Source organism: Malus domestica, chromosome 08 (assembly GCF_042453785.1).
Source record: "Malus domestica chromosome 08, GDT2T_hap1".
Classification (NCBI taxonomy): domain Eukaryota; kingdom Viridiplantae; phylum Streptophyta; class Magnoliopsida; order Rosales; family Rosaceae; genus Malus; species Malus domestica.
The window spans coordinates 7,320,154-7,344,303 of record NC_091668.1 but is presented as its reverse complement, the minus strand read 5'-3'; the positions used below and the strand labels follow the sequence as shown (position 1 = coordinate 7,344,303).

General features: G+C 39.9%; 3 protein-coding genes and 1 pseudogene across 3 annotated transcripts; 2 read left to right on the top strand and 2 right to left on the bottom strand.

Moving 5' to 3' along the window:
- Positions 1 to 1,570: 1,570 nt before the first annotated feature.
- On the top strand, positions 1,571 to 4,751 carry LOC103441086 (mannose-P-dolichol utilization defect 1 protein homolog 2-like). Its single transcript, XM_008379782.4, has 8 exons — positions 1,571 to 1,905; positions 2,675 to 2,828; positions 3,166 to 3,238; positions 3,353 to 3,419; positions 3,605 to 3,664; positions 3,878 to 3,938; positions 4,026 to 4,067; positions 4,375 to 4,751. The coding sequence occupies exons 1-8, from the start codon at positions 1,759 to 1,761 to the stop codon at positions 4,482 to 4,484; spliced, it is 714 nt and encodes a 237-aa protein (XP_008378004.3). The 5' UTR covers positions 1,571 to 1,758; the 3' UTR covers positions 4,485 to 4,751.
- A 1,342-nt stretch (positions 4,752 to 6,093) lies between these two features.
- On the bottom strand, positions 6,094 to 7,957 carry LOC139197961 (F-box protein At1g47056-like). The gene has a single exon (XM_070826109.1). The coding sequence runs from the start codon at positions 7,697 to 7,699 to the stop codon at positions 6,251 to 6,253; it is 1,449 nt and encodes a 482-aa protein (XP_070682210.1). The 5' UTR covers positions 7,700 to 7,957; the 3' UTR covers positions 6,094 to 6,250.
- Positions 7,958 to 16,568: 8,611 nt separating this feature from the next.
- LOC139197960 (mannose-P-dolichol utilization defect 1 protein homolog 2-like) lies at positions 16,569 to 19,664 on the top strand (annotated as a pseudogene).
- A 1,358-nt stretch (positions 19,665 to 21,022) lies between these two features.
- LOC103441083 (F-box protein At1g47056-like) lies at positions 21,023 to 23,144 on the bottom strand. The gene has a single exon (XM_029106853.2). The coding sequence runs from the start codon at positions 22,773 to 22,775 to the stop codon at positions 21,180 to 21,182; it is 1,596 nt and encodes a 531-aa protein (XP_028962686.2). The 5' UTR covers positions 22,776 to 23,144; the 3' UTR covers positions 21,023 to 21,179.
- Positions 23,145 to 24,150: the final 1,006 nt, after the last annotated feature.

Here is a 24,150-nt window from a genome sequence, read left to right as displayed (position 1 = left end):
GTTTATTGTAATCGCATACAACATTTTCAAAACATTTCACTTTCATATCTCAAGTACTATTTTATTTCAATATAATACATCCGTTACATTTTTCATCCATTGATCTGTTAAGAGCTGAAGTAACTGCCAAATTTGTGTCAGATGACAAAAAAAATAGTTTTTTATACATTAAAAATATAATAATAATTTACCCAAAAAAAAAAAAAACCTGAAGACGCAAAAACCCATTCCCCCGACCCCCTCCCTCTCCTCCACTCTCTTCACCTCCCATCCCCTCCCATCCAAAAACCCACACCATGCCACCCCACCCCCACTTCCCCCGCAACCCCCCATCCCAGTTTTGCCCTCTATCTTTCAAGCTAAAGATGGGCACCAAGCTAGTAAGCTTAGAACGAAACCAGGAACTATGGAGCTCTTTATGGGCGTCGTCAATGGTGTCTCTTTGTCGGTCGTCAGCATAAACCATCACCCCCTTCACGCTCTCTTCTTTCCCCAAGAAACCCCATTTCTCTTTATCCCTTCACTTCCCTCTGACCCCCCTCCTCCCTTTCCCGCCAATTCCAACATCTCCAACCGCCACCACTCCCTCGCTCGGCGTTCCGGCATAATTGTCACAAGACCCGAGAACCCAATTCCAGAGTAAAATCTTCTTAATTGCCAAATTTTCTAATTTTGATTTTAATCTTGCGGGGTGGGTGGGGTGGGGTGGGGTGGGGTGGGTTTTTGGATGGGAGGGGAGGTGAAGAGAGTGGAGGAGAGGGATGTAGTCAGGGATGCGTTTATGGGTTTTCAGTTTTTATTTTTTATTTTTCAATTGGGTAAATTATTATAATATTTTTAATGTATAAGAATTTTTTTTTTTTTTTTGCGAGTGATACAAATTTGGCAGTTATGTTAGTTTTTAACGGATAAATTGATGGAATATGTAACGGATGTAGTATATTGAAATAAAATAGTATTTGAGGTATAAAAGTAAAATGTTTTGAAGATATTGTATGAAGTTGCAATAAACCTCAAATCTGAGGTGGTAAAGTGTAATTTACTCTTAAGTTTACATAATCTAATTTTCAACCAATTTTTTTTAATTGCTTATGATTTTAATTTTTAATATTTTTAGTGAATTTGGTTTGTAGAAATATATATATATATATATATATATATATATATATATATATATTTAAAAAATAGGGAAGTGTTATTGGCACTTCAAAAATCTTATTCTACATCTCTCACAATTGTATTTTTCTTTCCTAATATAGAAAGTTTAGAGTGTATAATGAGATTTTGAAATGCTAATAACAATTTCCTAAAAATTATTAGGGGTCTAGGTAGGTGCCTAATTCGGCTACTCTCAAGACCGACCTTGGTACGATAGTACCAACTAAAAAGAACTTGTTAATATTTCATTTTCAATGTGCTTCTTGTCTGTAATAATTAGTTATTAAAGAAAAGAAAAATTGATAACATCAAACCTGCATTAAGATCAATAAACATAATTGCTTTCCGATATCAAATCAATGTGAACTTTTTTTATATAGAACTTTGTAAAAACTAACTGTAAATTGAATAAAATGCAATTACCGAAATTGAGATTTTGAGAAAAATCATAAAATGGTTGGCGTACGCGCGTCGGTAAAAATACTGAAAGCACCTAAAAGTCATAACGTAACTGGGCTCTCAGTCTTCGACATATACGAAGTTCGTGTCTTGGAGGAGTAAAAAAAAACAGCAAAGGATCTCCATTGATTTGACGCAGCGATGAAGGTCCTAGGAATCGATTTCAGCTGCGCCTTGGGGGCCCTCGGCGACGGCCACTTCCCCGACAAAGATTGCTTGCTGCCCCTTATTTCCAAGCTCCTCGGCTACGCCATCGTCGCCGCTTCCACCACCGTCAAACTCCCTCAGGCACGTTCTTTCTCCTCCCTTTGCTTTTCGCCTATCATCGTTAATTACTTAAAGCAATCACCTTTTGTTTTCGTTTCACAATCTCTGTTGAAATTGTTGTATTTTATAAGAACAGAAGGCAGATCTCTGATATGGGCACCATCGATTGATGGGTTAAAAAAGGATTTTATGGTCTCAATTAGTGTTTGTTTAGTTATTTTTTTGGTAAAAGATTTGAAATTGTTGGATTTTGAACTAAAACCCAAGTCCTTTTTCCCAGAAAATTATCTAAATATTTGAGTTTTCTAGATTTTTTGCCTTTTTTGCTGACCCATTAAGTCACTAGGCTGTGTGTTTTATGTTCAATCACTCAATTCGTTGTTAAATTTCGACAGTTTAAACTCGATACCAGTTGTTTAATGCCCGCAGATCCTTGAAGTTTTATTGAGTGTTATGGAATCCGAACTGTTGGAAGGAATAGAATTTTTTCTTTCCCTTTCAATTCAAAGTCTTTGTTAAATTGCCACTCCTCGAAACCGGTAGTTTAATTCCCGCATATCCTTCAAATTCGATTATTGACGATTTATGGGATCTAAACTGTTGGAAGGAACAGAATCTTCCTCTTTATGTTTAAGTTTAAAAATGATTATGAATTTCTTGTTAATTAAATAATTATGTGCCATCGTCGTATTGTGTCCTCGTGTGGAAAAGCTTTGCACCGTGTTATGTAGTCTTTTGAATTTATGTTTGACATTGCACACGGTATGGTGCTTTGGTTCTTTGATTGCAGATAATAAAAATTTTGCAAAATGGAAGTGTCAGAGGTCTTAGTATTATCTCTTTTGAGCTTGAAGTAGTTGGTTACACCATTGCTCTGGCGTATTGCCTTCATAAAGGGCTGCCGTTCTCAGCTTATGGGGAATTGGCCTTTCTTTTGATCCAAGGTATGTCAAAGGCTTCTTGTACTTTTCTGTCAATAAACGTATACCTGGGGATTGCTTCATAGAGATATCAGAGTGAAAGTAGAGGTACAGAAGCGTGATTTTGACGGTATAGTTAGTTTTATCAGATTAGCCATATGTGATTGAACTTTTAGTTTTGTGGCAAACAAAGAGTTGTGGTTCGTTGATTATACCTTTATGATGATTTTGACACGTATAGATCTAAACTCTTGGTAAATTTGTTGGGCATTTTGACTTCAATTTTATGGCATTAGGATGAACTAATTTATAGCACTCACACAGGATCTAACACAATTTGTTTTATGTTTCTCTTTTACAGCTCTCATATTGATTGCCATTATCTATTATTACTCCCGACCTATGAGTACCAGAACAATGATCACAGCGTTACTGTATCCTTTCTTGAGAATCAGTTCAGCCTTTGGATTGTTTTTCTTCTCCTAATCTCTCACTCTGTGTAAGGGAGAAATGTGGTCAACTTCTTCCTTAATATGATGGTTTTCCAGATATTGTGCTGTAGCACCAACCATACTAGCTGGCCAGATTGATCCTGTTCTCTTTGAGGCTCTATATGTAAGTAGCTGATTTCAAAGGCGCCCTGGCCTATAAACTATTGGGATGACAAGCACTTTTCCTTCCTTCCCTTGCCTTGTATTCATTTCCATACTCAGCTTTTTTTATGCGTAAATATAATCTTTTCTCTTATCTATATTATTCTTTATGCATATATGTACTGATGTGGAAACAATCTGATACAGGCATCCCAGCATGCAATCTTCCTCGGTGCCAAGATCCCACAGATATGGGCGAACTTCTCTGTAAGTGGGATCTAATTTAGACGTTTGTCTAGTACTCTTTGTTGATGTGAGCATGGATGGTTTGACTGCTTGCCCGAAGTTGTAATTCTGAGTTTGCACTATCTCTGGCATGGCAACCAGTTTAATCTCCTACTATATCAATATTCAGTTCTTTCGGTAATCTCAACCTGTTTTAGCTATTTTTCTGATGCTACTTAACAATTTCTTGCGCAGAATAAAAGTACAGGGCAGCTCAGCTTCTTAACGAACTTAATGAATTTTGCAGGTTCCATGGGTATGTTAGACATATTAGTAGGGCTATAGGCGTAGAATATAATTGATATATTGGCATACTCACAGGGTTCTTAACGTTCTTTTGCAGTGAGAGTTTTCACCAGCATCCAAGAACAAGCACCCAAAAGTGGTATCCCTTTTTCATATCTGTCAGATAAGTTGTGTTTTTATTGAAATATAATTCAGCAAAAAAATTATTATTGTTTTCATAGTCTTAGTCTGTGTAGAAGTAGCAAGTTCTCATGTTCGCGCATCTTGATTGGGTTCCCTCAGAACCTAGTTACCGCTAGTTTCCTTCTCGTTCCCCTGAAATGACCGACAAAATTGAGCTCCCCGTCAAAGATGATCATGACTAGTGTTTGTTTGCATCACCAAAAATAGACACTAAATGTGCACATATGTATTCGTTCATTTGCTTCTCCTTAATCCTCTACTAGTTCTGTTGGGCTCTGTGATTGGCATCGCAACGAATTTTACCCTCCTGAGTCAGATACTGATGTACCAAAAGCAAAAGCCGCGTGCTGGGAAGGGAAAGAAAACGGAGTAGAAAACCGAACCCGAGATATGGGTAGGTTTGCTTCGGTTACAGATATACCAACAGTTCCAGCAAGGAAGTCAGCGAAACACTGCAATTGTGCTCAAGGAAGGAAATGAGCAATCATCGTCCAATTCGTAATATATATTTTTACAGGTGTTAGCCATTAGTTTGTAGAAAGGAGACGACGTTATCCATCAAACTGTTAGTATTCTTTTTTGTTCTTTTTCTTTATGCTAAACTTTGAGATTAACATGAAATTATGGCAGATTCTCCTTTCTTTTTTTTACAATGCTTTTTAGCTAAAATTGTCCGTGAGATTTGTGTAATTGTTTCCTGAGATTTGAAATCAATAGAATTAGGCCTTAAGTTTGTCTACGATCAATAACATTGGTTTTTCTGTGAAAATTTTCCATTAAATAAGAATGACCAAAATATCCTTACTTTTTGTCAAATCATTTTGATTCATTGTTTGTTAAATTGAGGATATATTTGTCATTTTGGTTTTTATTTAACATAATTTTGCACGGAATAACTAAAATGATTGAGGGTGGACAATTTTAAGAACCACTTCTATTGATTTCAAATCTCAAAGACTAAAGTAATGTGTGATGACGCTAAAAAAAACCTTTTTTTTCAAAGTGAACACCGACTCCTTTTATCATTCTCACTTTAATCTTTACATGTCACTGCTCGTTTTATATGCTTTTGCTTTAGACCAGACTTCTTTTGGATTTGTTTTGATTAATGACGGCTTGTGTTAATAATCATGAATCGTTTACAAATTCAAGGATAGAAAAGGAATTTCCCATCGTTTGGGCGATGCGAGAGTCGTCGTCAAGCGCGGAAGTCCTTGCCCGTAAGCAACGGGAAAGCCTTTCCCTAGAGAAATTATCAGCTATCACCAGTATGCGTATGGTTTCAATTAATCTTACATGGAAGAAACCTTGTCACACAAACCCCCATTAGCCTGCTTTGCTGCAGAAAGCAACCGGCAAGATTGTTGCAATCAAATAGCCTAAACTGGCCTTTCTCACCTAATACAATATTTTTGGTTTTGGTTTGGATAAATATGTGTCAATATCTTCCAACCCAACACCTATGACACAAGTGAAGTAACACACAAGTTACGTGCATACCTGATATCCAAGAGAATCTACCTTGTAGTCGGCTACATTCCTTTATCCGGTCTGTGAGAGAATCATGTGAAGGTCTTCCGAGAACACTTGAATGATTGATATGAGTCTTTTTGTACCCATCAAATGTTTAATGTAACGCCTGCTGGATATATTTTAACAGCACTTGGCAGGTTGAGTCAAGAGCACTCATCAACTTGCTTCCGCATATGTAATGGTTCGGCTACCAACAACACACCTACCAAATGACCGACGAAATGCCAATAAACTAATTTTTTTTGCACGCACTGCTTGTAGCCGGGTTTTACCGGCTAGTCACAAAAGGAGAAAAGATCAAACAGACCAGCTCGGTTAATCAAGAGACACTCACTCGTCACACCCAAGGCCCTAAGTTCGATTTTCCCTCCCGACATCGTTTGTACCCAAATGTTACCCAACAAAGACCAAAACCTTATACACAAATCAAATGGGAACATAAAAGCAAATTAAAAAAAGTATGAAAATTCGATTGAGAGAAGGCAATAAACAGCACACAAACATCAAATTAAGTACATAAAAAAAGGTCAGAATCCAAATAATGCAGCAAAAAAGTGAACAATGAACAAGGGGAGGTTTTGCTGTATGGTTCAATTTGAACAACACTTAACTATTATTCCGATTCGACGCCCACCTTCTCAGAGTGCAAGCCACAAAACCCCTCCCCGTCAAAAGCCCTTGGATTGTTTCACCTGTATCCAAAATCATGGCCGTTAAAGGCCTGCTCGCCCTCAACCAATCAGCTCCCTCTGCTGTTACTCCTCTGCATTTATTGAGCTTCACTCTCACCATGTTAGGGCAACCACCGGCCAATGCTTCGAGGCCGATGTCCGAGACGGGACAGCCCTTAATGCAGAGCTTCTTCAACGCCACGCATTTCGCAGCAATGCACGAAATCTCGACATCGCCCACGGTATCGCTTCCACAGAATGCCAATCGTTCGAGATTGGGGCAATTCGAAGCTAATGCCTCCAAGCTCACTTTTGTTGGATTAACACCAATGAGCACCAATTCCTGAAGGTTAGCGCAATTCTTTGCTACCGAGACCAAACCCTCGTCGCCTACTCGATTAGCCTTCCAGCCGTCAATGTGAAGCTTCCTTAGCAGCTTGCAGCGTTCGGCGACGGAGACCAATCCTACATTGGTGCACTCAGGGTTCTTGATCAGGTGCAGAATTTCCAGATCCAAGCAATTGGAGATGGCGGTGAGGCCTACATCGCTAACCTGAAGCTTTTCGAGATGGATCTCAACCATGGAGGTCACTCGCTCAGCTATCACTTGGAGGAGCTTGTCCCAATCGCCGGAGCACCTGAAGAGCTTCAGAGTCCTCAGTTTCTTCGCGCCGATTATCAGAGGACCAAAGCACTGTCCATTGTCGAGCTCTTTGAGGCAAATCCTTTTGAGCGACGCGGCTGCCACGCCGGTCCCGATCGGCTCCGCCGCGGATCCGTCGGTGATGCCGCAAAGCCGCTTCACCGATAACTCTTCCAGAGCTGAGGAATTATCGAGCACCGCGTTCATTCCTTTGGCTCCGAACTTGCACGACCCGCACGACAGTTTCTTCAACCCTTTGCAGTTTTTGGCGAACGACATCATCCCGGCGTCGGTCAACTCGCGGCACGCGCGGAGCTTCAGGCGCGTGAGGTTGCGACATCGCAGAGAAATGAGGACAAGCGCCTCGTCGCCGACGCTCACGCATCTACTGTCGCATTTGAGGGAGAGTTTGGTGACGGCGTCGAAGCGGGAGAAGAGGGAAGGGATGATAGGAAGGAGATCCGATTGGGCATGAAGGGAGAGACGGAGCCGGCTCTGTCCCTCGATCCTCAGCCACCGTCGGCAGACCAGAGAGCATCGTTTCCGGTCGCCGGAGCCGAGGGACCGGAATATGCAGGCCAAGCACTCGTCGGAAAGATCGGAGATGAAATCGGTGGCACAGTCGACGATCTCAAAGTCTTCCTCGTCGGCCTGCAGCATTGCTTTGGACTTGGATCCATGGATGCGGTTGTTGCTCTCACGGCGGCTTGAATTGGCGGCCGCCGAAGCTGACTGGCCCATCAACTAAACCACCCGGAAATCAACGGCTGAGCTCTGCCACGTCAGCGCTGTTAACCGTAGACAGCGTCGTAGAGGAGCGATTTTTCTCGCAACAACCTCTCTGTGGAAATGTATGAGAGGGCGGACTTTGACCACAACACTGGATTAGTGTTCCTCCAATCCCAATCACTAAACATGATATGTGTCATGATCGCCCTTACTGTAGACGTAAATCTGGACCACCTGCCAACTTGGGTACACAAAGCATGTACACCCTGGGTTGCCTGTTCGTGATGGGACTTGCAAGAAATTAGCATTTCGTCAGTATTTGTCAATTGGAGTTGAGATCTTCTTCGAATCTCTGTGCTGACGTGACGGATTAGAAAATTTGGGCCATTCAAGAAAGAGGGATAGGTCTGGGCTGTTAAGGGCTTGATTTTGTGCAAAGTGGGTTAGTGTGATGGGCTAACGAGGGCCGGAGATTTAAATTGCGTGGTCCAAACTTTCTAGTTCGTTGACCCTGAACACAGTATTTACAGAATCTCTGGAAAGGTTTTTTTTTGTTTTTACTTTTAACCTTCATCATGTTATTCAAGGTCAAAATTATAGCAGAAGTCCAGCAACACTACTAGACGAAGTGAAGTGAATGGCTACATTGTGGAATGGCCCAATGTGTTCACTCCAATGAAAAATCCCTCAACTTTCCCAACAACTTATTTGTAACTCGCACTACCTAATTTTTGACAGTCCACATTTGTGGCTTTCCAATTCACCCATCCTCCCCAGAAATTGTTGGAACAGAAAACAATCAAGCATTTATATACCACAGAGAAATGGAGAAATTTTTTCGAAATGTCAGTTCGTATTCAAGTGGGTACTTATGTGTCATAAGATAAATTGAGAAATACAAAAAAATATATTATTTTCTTTATTTGTATTATGACATTTAGAGTTGTTGTGGCCTATATTTTACAGAGATGTGCGGCAAAGAGAAGAAGAGAGATTGGAGAATAGACTTGAGGAATTGTGTGTTAATTCCCCAGTCCTTGTACCTTTATTTATAGTAATTAGGAGGAGAGAAACTTGCTCTCCAAGTAATACAAAGTATATTAGGAAAGATCTTCTAGATCCCAAAGGATTCCTATTTTATCTCTACTTAGGATTTACACAATCACATATTGATAAGAACATATGTCACAACACTCCCCCTTGAGTGTGCAAATACTCAAGTAGATGGCGCATCAGATCTTCAGGCAAATGTAGAAGTAGTGGATGAAATCGTCTCGTTTAGTCGGCACAAGTAGCGAATGCGAGTCTCAAAAGACGGAAGAATGCAGGAGTGGTAAAACTCACAAAACCTTACTATGGCAAAACCCAAGGTGGGAGAAAAGCCCATAGGCTAAGGAGAAAAGTGAGAAGTTGCATTAAGTCAAAACTATACGTCTTCTGGACGCAAGTAGAAGAGCTCACAAGGGTATGATCAGCCCAGGATGGGTGCCTCGTTAAAACCTAGTTAGGTAGCAAAAACCCAGTGGGAAAAATGCTCCTAATCGTAGGGAAAAAGAGTACATTAAGATCAAGTGAGTATACTTCTAGATACTCCCCCTGAGTTTGACAAAACTTCCAAATGAAACTACAAGCATTGCAAATGAGAAAGTTACGCATACCAATTCATTGGACAAGCTTCTGGAAGGTAGACTTTGGTAGTGACTTTGTGTAGATGTCGGTAAGGTTGTCTAGGATTGGACTGCTTGACTTCAATCTTCTGATGCTCATGCTGATGTAGACACAATATGCTTGGTGTTGACTTTGTTGGATGTATCATGATCTGGTCGATACATACAGCGTTGTATTCATGGATCGTTGTTGGGACTCAACGATGGATGAAAATCGCAAGGATTTTGAATATGCTCAACAAGAATTCTCGACCATATCTCTCACGTGATGAGACATAGTGAGTCTTGGAGCGATTTAAAGGTTTCGCAACAAAAGGTCTATCTAGTTAACCTCCAAGATATTGCGGTGTTCCTTAATGGTAAAGACATAACCATGCGGGAACGTACCTTGTGCGGTCAGATAAATGGTCTGATTCAGCGAATCCCACAAGGTAGGCATCATTCCGAAGATCAAGGGGGTGTGATCTATTCTGAGATGCATAGGGAATAAGCCCAAATCCGTAGTAACAGAAAAACGTCTTTAACACCAAATTTGGTGGTGGCGTGTTAGGCGCAGTGCTGCTTTATGCCAAAAGATTATCAGCACATAAGATGTCTGATCTAGTGCATTTGAGTTAAGTACAACAAACGCCAATGGTACTTAGATATGGTTGCCTCACGTTCCAATAAGGAACCTTATGCTCCATACCCTCTGTAAAGGTCTCATTTGCATCTAGCATATAGATGATCAGGATATACTCAGACGTAACACCTTCTGGGTCTAGTTTGAGTGGTGGACCAGAATACCATCAAAACTAGCTCGAAACTTCAGGTCGAGGTAATGTCAAGTTCTCCCAAGATCATTCATCTTATAGTCCGATATGCGAGTTAATTTTCTCAACTTTAGCAATTTCGGATTTTATACACGCAGGGGCATATATCCCTAACTGATCAAATATTCACTTAGACGGGTATACCACATCTGCCCGGATAGTTCTGCATCCGTAAAGTGAAGGCCGCTTGAGAATCAAGAGGATGTTCTTGTGGTCTAGAACTATTTGAATCAGTACATGTAAGTCCTTTGGAAACTCCATGTAGGTTCATATCACGATCCCAGAGATACTACAACCACGTTTGTAATGCTGCGATCAATCACATGGCGTATGAGAGAAACCTTGCGCCACAAGGCGTCATATTGCACTATTTCATTCATCTCATTCGTCATAGATTGATTCTTTTAGTTGACCAATCAGTTCTACGTTGATATTAATCAACGGAACACGGTTCGTTATCGTCGCTTTTCATTTATGTCGGTACCATATAAATGAAACATCATTTATGATAATCTCATTCCAATTCCATATCTCATCCAAACTAGTATAATGGACCAAGAACTTCAGGTCTCGGGAGTAATCCGGATTTAATCTCATGAGATGAAAAGGTCTGAGACAGCGATCGAGGGGCAGATTCATTCGTGCCACGTTCCTCCTCTTTTTGGGGAGGTGAATCCTCGAACCGAGTGATCTACCATGCTTCTGGCATAAGATAGATTGATTGGCTAGCCGTCAATGTACGAGGGTCGGCCACAATTGTGGCTTTCCTACTTTCAGGACAAAGGTCCGAAGTACATTTGGTACACATCTTTGCAGGCACATTTGCAGCTGGTATATGTGATCTCGTCACTTTTTCTAGATCAGAGGAAATGTCTGGTTAAACTCTGACGATCTAGATTGGGATCGATATGAGACATAGTGGGGACGTCCACGATAATTCGCGTTGTTCTTTAGGAACGGTGACGTTCTTATCTCCCCCTAACGACGGGAAGACTGTCTCATAAAAGTGATAATCCGCAAAACGAGCGGTAAAGAGATCGCCTGTCAAAGGTTATTTAGTAACGAATATTAGAAGGAGAATCATAACCGACATAGATTTCCATCCTTCCCTGAGGACCCCTTTGTTTTTGTGTACGTAAGGGCGGCGCAAAATGGCACATAGACCGCACAACCAAAGACGCGCAGATGCGATATGTCGGGTTCGTATCTGGTAACCAACTAACACGCGCTTTATAAGGTTGGGTCGTGACGGGCCTCAGGCAGACCAACATGGTTGCTTGCAATATTGCATGGCCCCAAGCAGAGGTCGGGAACTGTGGTACGTATGACCAGTCGACCACGCAATCATTTGAAGGCGTTTAATGAATACTTCTGCTGGGTCGTTCTGGGTATGAACATGGGACTGGATGTTCAACTTTCAAAAACCCAACCGACATGCAATATCCATCGAGATTTAAATTGTTCGATGTAAATGTCGATGTAAATTCTCCAACTTATCCAATCAAATAAATTTGATCAGATAATCAGGGTGGTGAGCCCTGAGCTTGTTAATCTGAGCTACCAGTGTGGAGAATGCAACTTGTGGACAACAACCACACGTGTGACAAACGTGTAGAAGCATCAACCAATACTATAGAATATTTAAATGGTCCGTAGGGTGGTTGAATCTATCCACAAATGTCCCATTTGAATCCTTTGTAAAAAGATGGAGGGTGCTAAGGTATAATACGTGTCCAGGTATGATTTCTTTACTTCTGGTAAAAGGATGCCCAAAACGGCGCATCACGAATCATCCTAGATATCCCAAACGTACATCCATAGCGAAAATTCCTTAGGAATCGCGGGCTTCTGGCCGGCCACATAGTGGACTTGAATGGATGTAATCCATTCGTTAAGCGTTCCATCTTCTCTAGAATATGCATTTAACTATATTCGTAAGAAGTGCAAAATGGTAATATGCCAAGGAATTTTACTCCATTTTTCTACATTGGTTTCAATATGGTAATAATACTCTCGAATATCCTTAAAGCTCAAAAATGCGTTCTTCCGGAACGAAGTGAGTATAAGGCTTCCCTTTATGGTAAAGTTAATACCATTGGACAATATAGGGCAGTGCCATGCCCCACAATCAGGTTGGATAAGCCTGAAAGGTTGTCGGGGGATGATTAGGTATGAAGTTAGCATAGAACCAGACAGCTAAATTCCCCACAAAACATACCTAAGCATGAGTTAATTGTAGTCACATGTGGTAATCTTCGTTAATTAACTCTTTTATTCGAGAATAATGGTGACATCCAAACACTAATCTTAAATCCGAGAACAAAATAAATTATTCACAAAATAAACAAAAAAAAACAATGGGGTTCGGCCAATAGGTCGTCCATGTCAAATTTCGCTCTTCCAAATGTATTAGGTGGAGCAAAATGAGTCTCACAAATGGACTACGAGAATTGTACCTATTCATGGACGTAACAGTTTCAATCATGTTTTGCTTCAGGCAAAAATTCATCTTTGCATGATTTGAAACAGTCCATAACGGATTTGAAGAGTCATGGAGTCCTCAGCAGGGAGGTACTTCCATTGGATATGCTTCAGGCATAATTCTTCGAATAAGGATCATGGCTGATGCTTATTCACGTCTTGTATCCACATACAGTAGTTTACTATTCGAAACTTCCAAATCAGTGAAATCGAACTTGTTACGGTTCGACAATACGCTGAATTGAGGAAACAAGAATGTGATTGGTGTTTTAGGAAATAAAATTTCCATAAACAACAAATTTAGAACATTCAGGTTCTAAGACATGGTTTGGTTTAAACGGATTTAAGCATGGAGAACTTCGGGTCTCAACATGAGTGTTGCGCATTAAGAAACTTCAGGTTCATATGGCACTTTTTCGAAACTTGGGGTTCGGAAGTATGAATTTTAAGTTCATAATATCTGCAGACAAACATATATATATATATATATATATATGCAAGCAAATATACAACAAGGATATACAAAGATATAACTTCAGGTTTATAATTATAATTGAATTAATTTATTTGGACTTCGGGCCAAATTAAAATGTGGGTGAAAAAATATATAACCCATTGGGCCTAAAATAATTAGGCAAATAAAATTTGTGGCCCAAAATAAGTCCTCGAGTGGCTATATATAAATCTTGCCATGTGACCTAAGCCCAAAATTGGGCTAGGTTTAGTCTCTGGCGGGGCTGCAGGCCCACGGGCAGGAGAGAAATAACTAAGGGGGGGTCACGGGTGAGCTGCAGGCTCACGGGGAATGGGTTGGGCTGCTGCTGGCAGGCCAAAAAAATGTTTTTTTTCTTTTCACACAGGCCGAGGAACTGGAGCCCAATAGGGCTCGGGTTGAAGAAAACCAGAACAACCCAGCGTCGCTGGGTGTCAGATTCGAACCTGGGGAACGCCGGTGTCGCTTCTGGCGACTGTCCTCGGGGTCTATGGCAATGCAAAGCTTGGGGGTTCAACTGGGGAACCCGAGTTGTAGACGGAAACTTTGGTTTCAACGTCAGAGGTCCGAGAACGATTGGGGTTCAAAGAACCCGTCGATGTTCATCGGGTTTCTGAAGAAAAAAAAACCCATCGTCTTCGACAATGGCAAGGTCCCAATCACAACTGTAGGTGTGATTGCCCAGTAATAACGGCGTTGAAGCCGTGGCCGACTTCGGGCGGCACCTTGTGTTAGGGTTTGATGCCGAAGGCGTTTTTCAGATGGAGCAAGGGTTTTGCTCCAGTGCTTTGCAATCTATAGTGGGCTCGTGTGAGCCCAGTATTGTTGGGGTCACGGGGAGGGAACCCTAGGGTTCTTGCGGCTTTTGCATAATGCAAAGGCATGGGTTCGAAGAACCCTAATTTTCCCGTTTCCAAATTTTTTTTTTTCAATTCAATTATATTCATAAATAATTTAATTGTATATATATTTCAATGAATCACGTATTTACTTTGATGCATATGCAAATAATAGTTTCAATGCATGTACATATGTAAGATTCAATTCATGAAAAATATCAAATTCACATAATTGTAGCAATTTTGGTTATGAGGCATACACAATTTATGTAGAATCTAAAATACGTTAAACGTAAAGTTGGGTCATGCATCATGGTGAATGTTCATGCGATCAGGGCTTCAAAAATATCAAGTTAAAAACCGTTGTTTTGGAAGAACCTGATTGCGTGATGATATGAATGAACTGGTTTGATGCAGAAAAATTATTTCTTCAATTTCGGCTTTCATCTTCAAGCTTGTATCACGTTCAACATAAGAAGAAAAATAAATTGAATCAATAACAATATATGAATTCAATAAAATCAAGATTTAATCAATTAAAAATAATTGAAAAGTAATACTCCCCTGATTGTAGACGAATAAATTCTCTTTAAATTCTTCTAAGCACAGCGTGAAGAGCGTGCTGATAACGTGTTGTGGCCTATATTTTACAGAGATGTGTGGCAAAGAGAAGAAGAGAGATTGGAGAATAGACTTGAGGAATTGTGTGTTAATTCCCCAGTCCTTGTGCCTTTATTTATAGTAATTAGGAGGAGAGAAACTTGCTCTCCAAGTAATACAAAGTATATTAGGAAAGATTTTCTAGATCCCAAAGGATTCCTATTTTATCTCTACTTAGGATTTACACAATCACATATTGATAAGAACATATGTCACAACAAGAGTATCAATTTAATACTCGGTACTTAAAAATCTCTCTCATAAAAATAGATGGTCTAAAAAGGCATGCACATTCATAAGAAAAAAAAGGAGAAAACACAAATTCGTGGCAAAAATTTAAAGTTGAAACGTATGATAATTCGTTGCTGGCTCGGATTTCACCACATGAAATTCTTGTTGTAGGCAAGTTTCGAAACCCTACCGAAACAATTAAAACTATGAACCCACAGAAAATGAAAAGCCCAATCTCAAGTTGGGATGGGATCACATGACACCTGCCAGCCATAATGATTAGGAAAATAAACTTTGACATGTTTTACACTAAACTAGGATTTTATTAGTATGTTAAAATCTCGGAGTTGAGTCACTTAATATTACGATCTAATATTATTTCTCTTTACTTGTAAGTGAGAGGTCTTAGGTTCACTTCTCATTAAAGGTAAATTTGAACCACATTATTGATAACACATTGTGAGGCTAAGCCCACTCACTCTTCTTTAATGTAGATAATATTTTTTGTTCAAAAAAAAAAAAAAAACTTGAATTGAGAGTTTTCTATTTTAATCAACACCTTTCGTTTGAGTTCATTTTTATTTTTTTAATAAAAAGAGAGGTCAATTAGTGGCTTCAAACAACGTTAGAGATTGAAAACCTTAGGAATATATGTCAAAATTATTAAAATTACAAAATAAAAGGTTATACACACGTATGAATTTATGATTTGTCTGTAATGAGAGTGAGCCAAGTATTTTGTGCCACAATATGAGCCTTCTCGATGGAGCCACCAGCTTTGTGTTTCAGGGACCCACCTGCATCCAACCGTATGTTTGTCTCTTAGTAACGTGATTAGTTTCTAAGTGTCGTTCTTCTTTAGAACCTTTATTTCTTAACCTAACCCAATAGATCCTAACCGGATTCTCTTATACTAACAGAATGACAAGTTTGAAAGGTTATTATTGTAATTGATTGATCGTCTAACTTAGCTCAATTTTCCGTCTAAAATATTGTTGTACCTACCAGGACTAGCTCTGAGACTTTGGGGATCCTAGACGGCCTTCAAAGTGGGGCCCTAAAGTTCTTTGATCTCTAATCATTTGTACATTGATATGTATAAAAAATCGCTAAATACATGAAAAAATCTATTTCTACATCAAATATAATTAAAAATTAATATCAAAAGAATGATGATATACAAAAATTACTTCAATAATACACATCTCGCGTTTTCAGATGCAAATATATTAATTAAGTTTACATAATCTAATTTTTCAACAAATTCTTTTTAATTGCCTATGTTTTAATTTTTAATATTTTTAGCGAATTTAGATTGTAGAAATTTATATATATATATATATAATACTAGGGCCTAGGCGTCTAATTCGGCTACCCTCAGGGGCCGGCCTTGGTACCAACTAAAAAGAACTTGTCAATATTCCATTTTCAATGTTCTTTGTGTCTGGACTCTGTAATAGTTAGTTTTTAAATAAAAGAAAATTTGATAAGATCAAACCTGCACTAAGATCGATAACATGATTGCTTTCCGATATCAGATCAATGTAAACCTTTTTTTTATATAGAACTTTGTAAAAAAAAACTAATTGTAAATTGAATAAAATGCAATTACCAAAATTGAGATTTTGAGAAAAATCATAAAATGGTTGGCGTACGCGCGTCGGTAAAAATACTGAAAGCACCAAAAAGTCATAGCGTAACTGGGCTCTCAGTCTTCGACATTTACGAAGTTCGTGTCTTGGAGGAGTGAAAAAACAGCAAAGGATCTCCATTGATTTGACGCAGCGATGAAGGTCCTCGGAATCGACTTCAGCTGCGCCTTGGGGGCCCTCGGCGACGGCCACTTCCCCGACAAAGATTGCTTGCTGCCCTTATTTCCAAGCTCCTCGGCTACGCCATCGTCGCCGCTTCCACCACCGTCAAACTCCCTCAGGCACGTTCTTTCTCCTCCCTTTGCTTTTCACCTATCATCGTTAATTACTTAAAGCAATCACCTTTTGTTTTCGTTTCACAATCTCTGTTGAAATTGTTGTATTTTATAAGAACAGAAGGCAGATCTCTGATATGGGCACCATCGATTGATGGGTTAAAAAAGGATTTTATGGTCTCAATTAGTGTTTGTTTAGTTATTTTTTTTGGTAAAAGATTTGAAATTGTTGGATTTTGAACTAAAACCCAAGTCCCTTTTCCCAGAAAATTATCTAAATATTTGAGTTTTCTAGATTTTTTGCCTTTTTTGCTGACCCATTAAGTCACTAGGCTGTGTGTTTTATGTTCAATCACTCAATTCGCTGTTAAATTTCGACAGTTTAAACTCGATACCAGTTGTTTAATGCCCGCAGATCCTTGAAGTTTTATTGATAAAGTGTTATGGAATCCGAACTGTTGGAAGGAATAGAATTTTTTTCTTTCTCTTTCAATTCAAAGTCATTGTTAAATTGCCACGGCTCGAAACCGGTAGTTTAATTCCCGCATATCCTTCAAATTTGATTATTGACGATTTATGGGATCTAAACTGTTGGAAGGAACAGAATCTTCCTCTTTATGTTTAAGTTTAAAAATGATTATGAATTTCTTGCTAATTAAATAATTATGTGCCATCGCCGTATTGTGTCCTCGTGTTGAGAAGCTTTGCACCGTGTTATGTAGTCTTTTGAATTTATTTTTGACATTGTACACGGTATGGTGCTTTTGTTCTTTGATTGCAGATAATAAAAATTTTGCAAAATGCAAGTGTCAGAGGTCTTAGTATTATCTCTTTTGAGCTTGAAGTAGTTGGTTACACCATTGCTCTGGCATATTGCCTTCATAAAGGGCTTCCGTTCTCAGCTTATGGGGAATTGGCCTTTCTTTTGATCCAAGGTATGTCAAAGGCTTCTTGTACTTTTCTGTCAATAAACGTATACCAGGGGATTGCTTCATAGAGATATGAGAGTGAAAGTACAGGTACAGAAGCATGATTTTGACGGTATAGTTAGTTTTATCAGATTAGCCATATGTGATTGAACTTTTAGTTTTGTGGCAAACAAAGAGTTGTGGTTTGTTGATTATACCTTTATGATGATTTTGACACGTATAGATCTAAACTCTTGGTAAATTTGTTGGGCATTTTGACTTCAATTTTATGGCATTAGGATGAACTCATTTATAGCACTCACACAGGATCTAACACAATTTGTTTTATGTTTCTCTTTTACAGCTCTCATATTGATTGCCATTATCTATTATTACTCCCGACCTATGAGTACCAGAACAATGATCACAGCGTTACTGTATCCTTTCTTGAGAATCAGTTCAGCCTTCGTTTTTTTTCTTCTCCTAATCTCTCACTCTGTGTAAGGGAGAAATGTGGTCAACTTCTTCCTTAATATGATGGTTTTCCAGATATTGTGCTGTAGCACCAACCATATTAGCTGGCCAGATTGATCCTGTTCTCTTTGAGGCTCTATATGTAAGTAGCCAATTTCAAAGTCGCCCTAGCCTATAAACTATTGGGATGACAAGCACTTTTCCTTCCTTCCCTTGCCTTGTATTCATTTCCGTACTCAGCTTTTTTTATGCGTAAATATAATCTTTTCTCTTATCTATATTATTCTTTATGCATAGATGTACTGATGTGGAAACAATCTGATACAGGCATCCCAGCATGCAATCTTTCTCGGTGCCAAGATCCCACAGATATGGGCGAACTTCTCTGTAAGTGGGATTTAATTTAGACGTTTGTCTAGTACTCTTTGTTGATGTGAGCATGGATGGTTTGACTGCTTGCCCGAAGTTGTAATTCTGAGTTTGCACGATCTCTGGCATGGCAACCAGTTTAATCTCCTACTATATCAATATTCAGTTCTTTCGGTAATCTCAACCTGTTTTAGCTATTTTTCTGATGCTACTTAACAATTTCTTGCGCAGAATAAAAGTACAGGGCAGCTGAGCTTCTTAACGAACTTAATGAATTTTGCAGGTTCCATGGGTATGTTAGACATATTAGTAGGGCTATAGGCGTAGAATATAACTGATATATTGGCAGACTCACAGAGTTCTTAACGTTCTTTTGCAGTGAGAGTTTTCACCAGCATCCAAGAACAAGCACCCAAAAGTGGTATCCTTTTTTCATATCTGTCAGATAAGTTGTGTTTTTATTGAAATATAATTCAGCAAAAAAAATATTATTGTTTTCATAGTCTTAGTCTGTGTAGAAGTAGCAAGTTCTCATGTTCGCGCATCTTGATTGGGTTCCCTCAGGACCTAGTTACCGCTAGTTTCTTTCTCGTTCCCCTGAAATGACCGACAAAATTGAGCTCCCCATCAAAGATGATCATGACTAGTGTTTGTTTGCATCACCAAAAATAGACACTAAATGTGCACATATGTATTCGTTCATTTGCTTCTCCTTAATCGTCTACTAGTTCTGTTGGGCTCTGTGATTGGCATCGCAACGAATTTCACCCTCCTGAGTCAGATACTGATGTACCAAAAGCAAAAGCCGCGTGCTGGGAAGGGAAAGAAAACGGAGTAGAAAACTGAACCCGAGAGATGGGTAGGTTCGCTTCAGTTAAAGATACCAACAGTTCCAGCAAGGAAGTCAGCGAAACACTGCAATTGTGCTCAAGGAAGGAAATGAGCAATCATCGTCCAATTCGTAATATATATTTTTACAGGGTGTTAGCCATTAGTTTGTAGAAAGGAGACGACGTTATCCATCAAACTGTTAGTATTCTTTTTTTTTCTTTTTCTTTATGCTAAACTTTGAGATTAACATGAAATTATGGCAGATTCTCCTTTTCTTTTTTACAATGCTTTTTAGCTAAAATTGTCCTTGAGATTTGTGTAATTGTTATCTGAAATTTGAAATCAATATAATTGGTCTTGTCTACCATCAATCACATTGGTTTTTCTGTGAAAATTTTTCATTAAATAAGAATAAAATGACCAAAATGTTCTTGCTTTTTGACAAATCATTTTGACTCGCTGTTTATTAAATTGAGGATATATTTGTTATTTTGGTTTTTATTTAACATAATTTTGCACGGAATGACTAAAATGATTAAGGTGGACAATTTTAAAAATCATTTTTATTGATTTCAAATCTCAAAGACTAAAATGATGTGTTACGTAAATTTTAAGAATCATTTTGGCTAAAAAAACCTTTTTTTTCCAAAGTGAACACTGACGCCTTTTATCATTCTCACTTTAATCTTTACATGTCACTACTCGTTTTATATGCTTTTGCTTTAGACCGGACTTCTTTTGGATTTGTTTTGATTAATGACGGCTGGTGTTAATAATCATGAATCGTTTACAAATTCAAGGATAGAAAAGGAATTTCTCATCGTTTGGGCGACGCGAGAGTCGTCGTCAAGCGCGGGAGTCCTTGCCCGTAAGCTACGGGAAAGGCTCTTCCTAGAGAAATTATCAGCTATAATCAATGTGGGACAACTCTCAACATACGTATAGTTTCAATTAATCTTACATTGAAGAAACCTTGTCACACAAACCCCCATTAGCTTTGCTGCAGAAAGCAACCGGCAAGATTGTTGCAATCAAATAGCCTAAACTGGCCTTTCTCACCTAATACAATATTTTTGGTTTTGGTTTGGATAAATATGTGTCAATATCTTCCAACCCAACACCTATGACACAAGTGAAGTAACACACAAGTTACGTGCATACCTGATATCCAAGAGAATCTACCTTGTAGTCGGCTACATTCCTTTATCCGGTCTGTGAGAGAATCATGTGAAGGTCTTCCGAGAACACTTGAATGATTGATATGAGTCTTTTTGTACCCATCAAATGTTTAATGTAACGCCTGCTGGATATATTTTAACAGCACTTGGCAGGTTGAGTCAAGAGCACTCATCAACTTGCTTCCGCATATGTAATGGTTCGGCTACCAACAACACACCTACCAAATGACCGACGAAATGCCAATAAACTAATTTTTTTTGCACGCACTGCTTGTAGCCGGGTTTTACCGGCTAGTCACAAAAGGAGAAAAGATCAAACAGACCAGCTCGGTTAATCAAGAGACACTCACTCGTCACACCCAAGGCCCTAAGTTCGATTTTCCCTCCCGACATCGTTTGTACCCAAATGTTACCCAACAAAGACCAAAACCTTATACACAAATCAAATGGGAACATAAAAGCAAATTAAAAAAAGTATGAAAATTCGATTGAGAGAAGGCAATAAACAGCACACAAACATCAAATTAAGTACATAAAAAAAGGTCAGAATCCAAATAATGCAGCAAAAAAGTGAACAATGAACAAGGGGAGGTTTTGCTGTATGGTTCAATTTGAACAACACTTAACTATTATTCCGATTCGACGCCCACCTTCTCAGAGTGCAAGCCACAAAACCCCTCCCCGTCAAAAGCCCTAACCTTGACTTAAAGGTCGGCCGCCCAGCACTGCTTGAGGCAATGTCCGGAAACGCCGGTTGGATGGCCAACGGCGGGAACTCGACGGAATTATCGTGGGCCGCAACGGAGGTATCAATGGCGGCCTCTTGGATTGTTTCACCTGTATCCAAATTCACGGCCAATAAAGGCCTGCTCGCCCTCAACCAATCAGCTCCCTCTGCTGTTACTCCTCTGCATTTCTTGAGCTTCACTTTCACCATGTTAGGGCAACCACCGGCCAATGCTTCGAGGCCGATGTCCGAGACGGGACAGCCCTTAATGCAGAGCTTCTTCAACGCCACGCATTTCACAGCAATGCACGAAATCTCGACATCGCCCACGGTATCGCTTCCGCACAATGCCAATCTTTCGAGATTGGGGCAATTCGAAGCTAATGCCTCCAAGCTCACTTTGGTTGGATTAACACCAATGAGCACCAATTCCTGAAGGTTAGCGCAATTCTTTGCTACCGAGACCAAACCCTCGTCGCCTACTCGATTAGCCTTCCATCCGTCAATGTGAAGCTTCCTTAGCAGCTTGCAGCGTTCGGCGACGGAAACCAATCCTACATTGGTGCACTCAGGGGTCTTGACCAGGTGCAGAATCTCCAGATCCAAGCAATTGGAGATGGCGGTGAGGCCTACGTCGCTAACCTGAAGCTTTTCGAGATGGATCTCAACCATGGAGGTCACTCGCTCAGATATCACTTGGAGGAGCTTGTCCCAATCGCCGGAGCACCTGAAGAGCTTCAGAGTCCTCAGTTTCTTCGCGCCGATTATCAGAGGACCAAAGCACTGTCCATTGTAGAGCTCTTTGAGGCAAATCGTTTTGAGCGACGCGGCAGCCACACCGGGCCCGATCGGCTCCGCCGCGGATCCATCGGTGATGCCGCGAAGCCGCTTCACCGATAACTCTTCCAGAGCCGAGCAATTGTCGAGTACGGCGTTCATTCCTTTGGCTCCGAACGTGCACGACCCGCACGACAGCTTCTTCAACCCTTTGCAGTTTTTGGCGAACGACATCATCCCGGCGTCGGTCAACTCGCGGCAAGCGCGGAGCTTTAGGCGCGTGAGGTTGCGGCATCGCAGAGAAATGAGGACAAGCGCCTCGTCGCCGACGCTCACGCATCTACGGTCGCATTTGAGGGCGAGTTTGGTGACGGCGTCGAAGCGGGAGAAGAGGGAAGGGATGATAGGGAGGAGATCCGATTGTGCGTGGAGGGAGAGACGGTGCCGGCTCTGTCCCTCGATCCTCAACCACCGTCGGCAGACCAGAGAGCATCGTTTCCGGTCGCCGGAGCCGAGGGAGTAGAATATGCAGGCCAAGCACTCGTCGGGAAGATCGGAGATGAAATCGGTGGCACAGTCGACGATCTCAAAGCCTTCCTCGTCGGCCTGCACCATCGGGGAGATCGCGGCCGTTGCTTTGGACTTGGATCGATGGATGCGGTTGTTGCTCTCACGGCGGCTTGAATTGGCGGCCGCCGAAGCTGACTGGCCCATCAACTAAACCACCGGAAATCAACGGCTGAGCTCTGCCACGTCAGCGCGGTTAACCGTAGACAGCGTCGTAGAGTAGCGATTTTTCTCGCAACAACCTCTCTGTGGAAATGTATGAGAGGGCGGACTTTGAAATCCAGCTGCACTTGGCTTCTTCTGGATACTATTCTCAGTGTTTGGGTAATGGTATAATAGTAATCTCCACTCCGGAGGAAAAATCAAAAGCGGGCGCTTTCATGTGATTATCGTGTGGACTCTTTCCTTATTTTGCTCGTTGGCTTGTGGGGCCCGCGATCTTGATTTGAATTTAAGTTTAAACCTGTTAATTGGTTTGATTAAAGATTTGGGCGACTAGTAAAACCAAAACTAAATTTGAAGTTAGGAGTGTGGATAGCGACAATTCAGGTGTGTCGTCGTCCGTGGGTGTTAAATCAAATATAGAAACTACGATGCAATATACACCGAAAGTTCTAAAAATAAAAAATTGGCAATTAATACGATCGTGTTCACAATTGTTGTAACTAGATTTGTAAACGGATTGGTTTTATTAAATTTTGATCAGGTTTGACCCGATCAGTTAAGTTACAGGTCACTTAAACTTAACCTATTAAGTAATTGGTCAGTCAAACTTGACATTTTTAATGAGTAACCTATTTCACCCGTTATTTTGGTTTTTGGTGTTCTGCCAAAGGGTTTGAATTTTGACAAAGATTGAAACTTTGCATTTCGAAAATTTTGGGGCTTCAGATTGGGATTAGGGAGTTTTTTTATTTCAAAGGATTCGAGCAATTCTCAATCTCAACCAATTGCAGCGAATAATGAGAAAATTGTGAATCTCACATGGAAGTAGCGAATAATTTTTGTGATTATGATTTTTTTTCTTTAATTTTATGATTTTCGAGTTTGACCCCTATTTCATCCTCATAATGAAAAAGGGTGTGATATCCACATACTCCATTTTACTTTTCATACATCTTTTTTATTTTCGACATTCGGATCGAATGAATTGGTGTGTGGATAACACGCCCCTAATGGAAATTTAAATGTAGAATATCAGTTTTACTGAAGAAAAAAAATTGACTCTATTATTTATTGAGGAAAGAGAATTAAAAGTCATAAAATGTGTAATATCAAAACTTTATCAAATTATTTTTGACAACGTTCTGGATTCCATAATATGATTGAGATATTTTAATCTATATGTATAAGGATTAACGAAAATTTGGAGGTAAGAAAGTGAAACAAATCAACTGGTTCAACTTAAATTTACATTTCTATAATGCTAGATACTATTCACACGTTAGGTGCATCACATACATAATCCACAATTTTTTTCTCTAGTTTGATTGTCTAGACGATACACATTAAACGTCACATG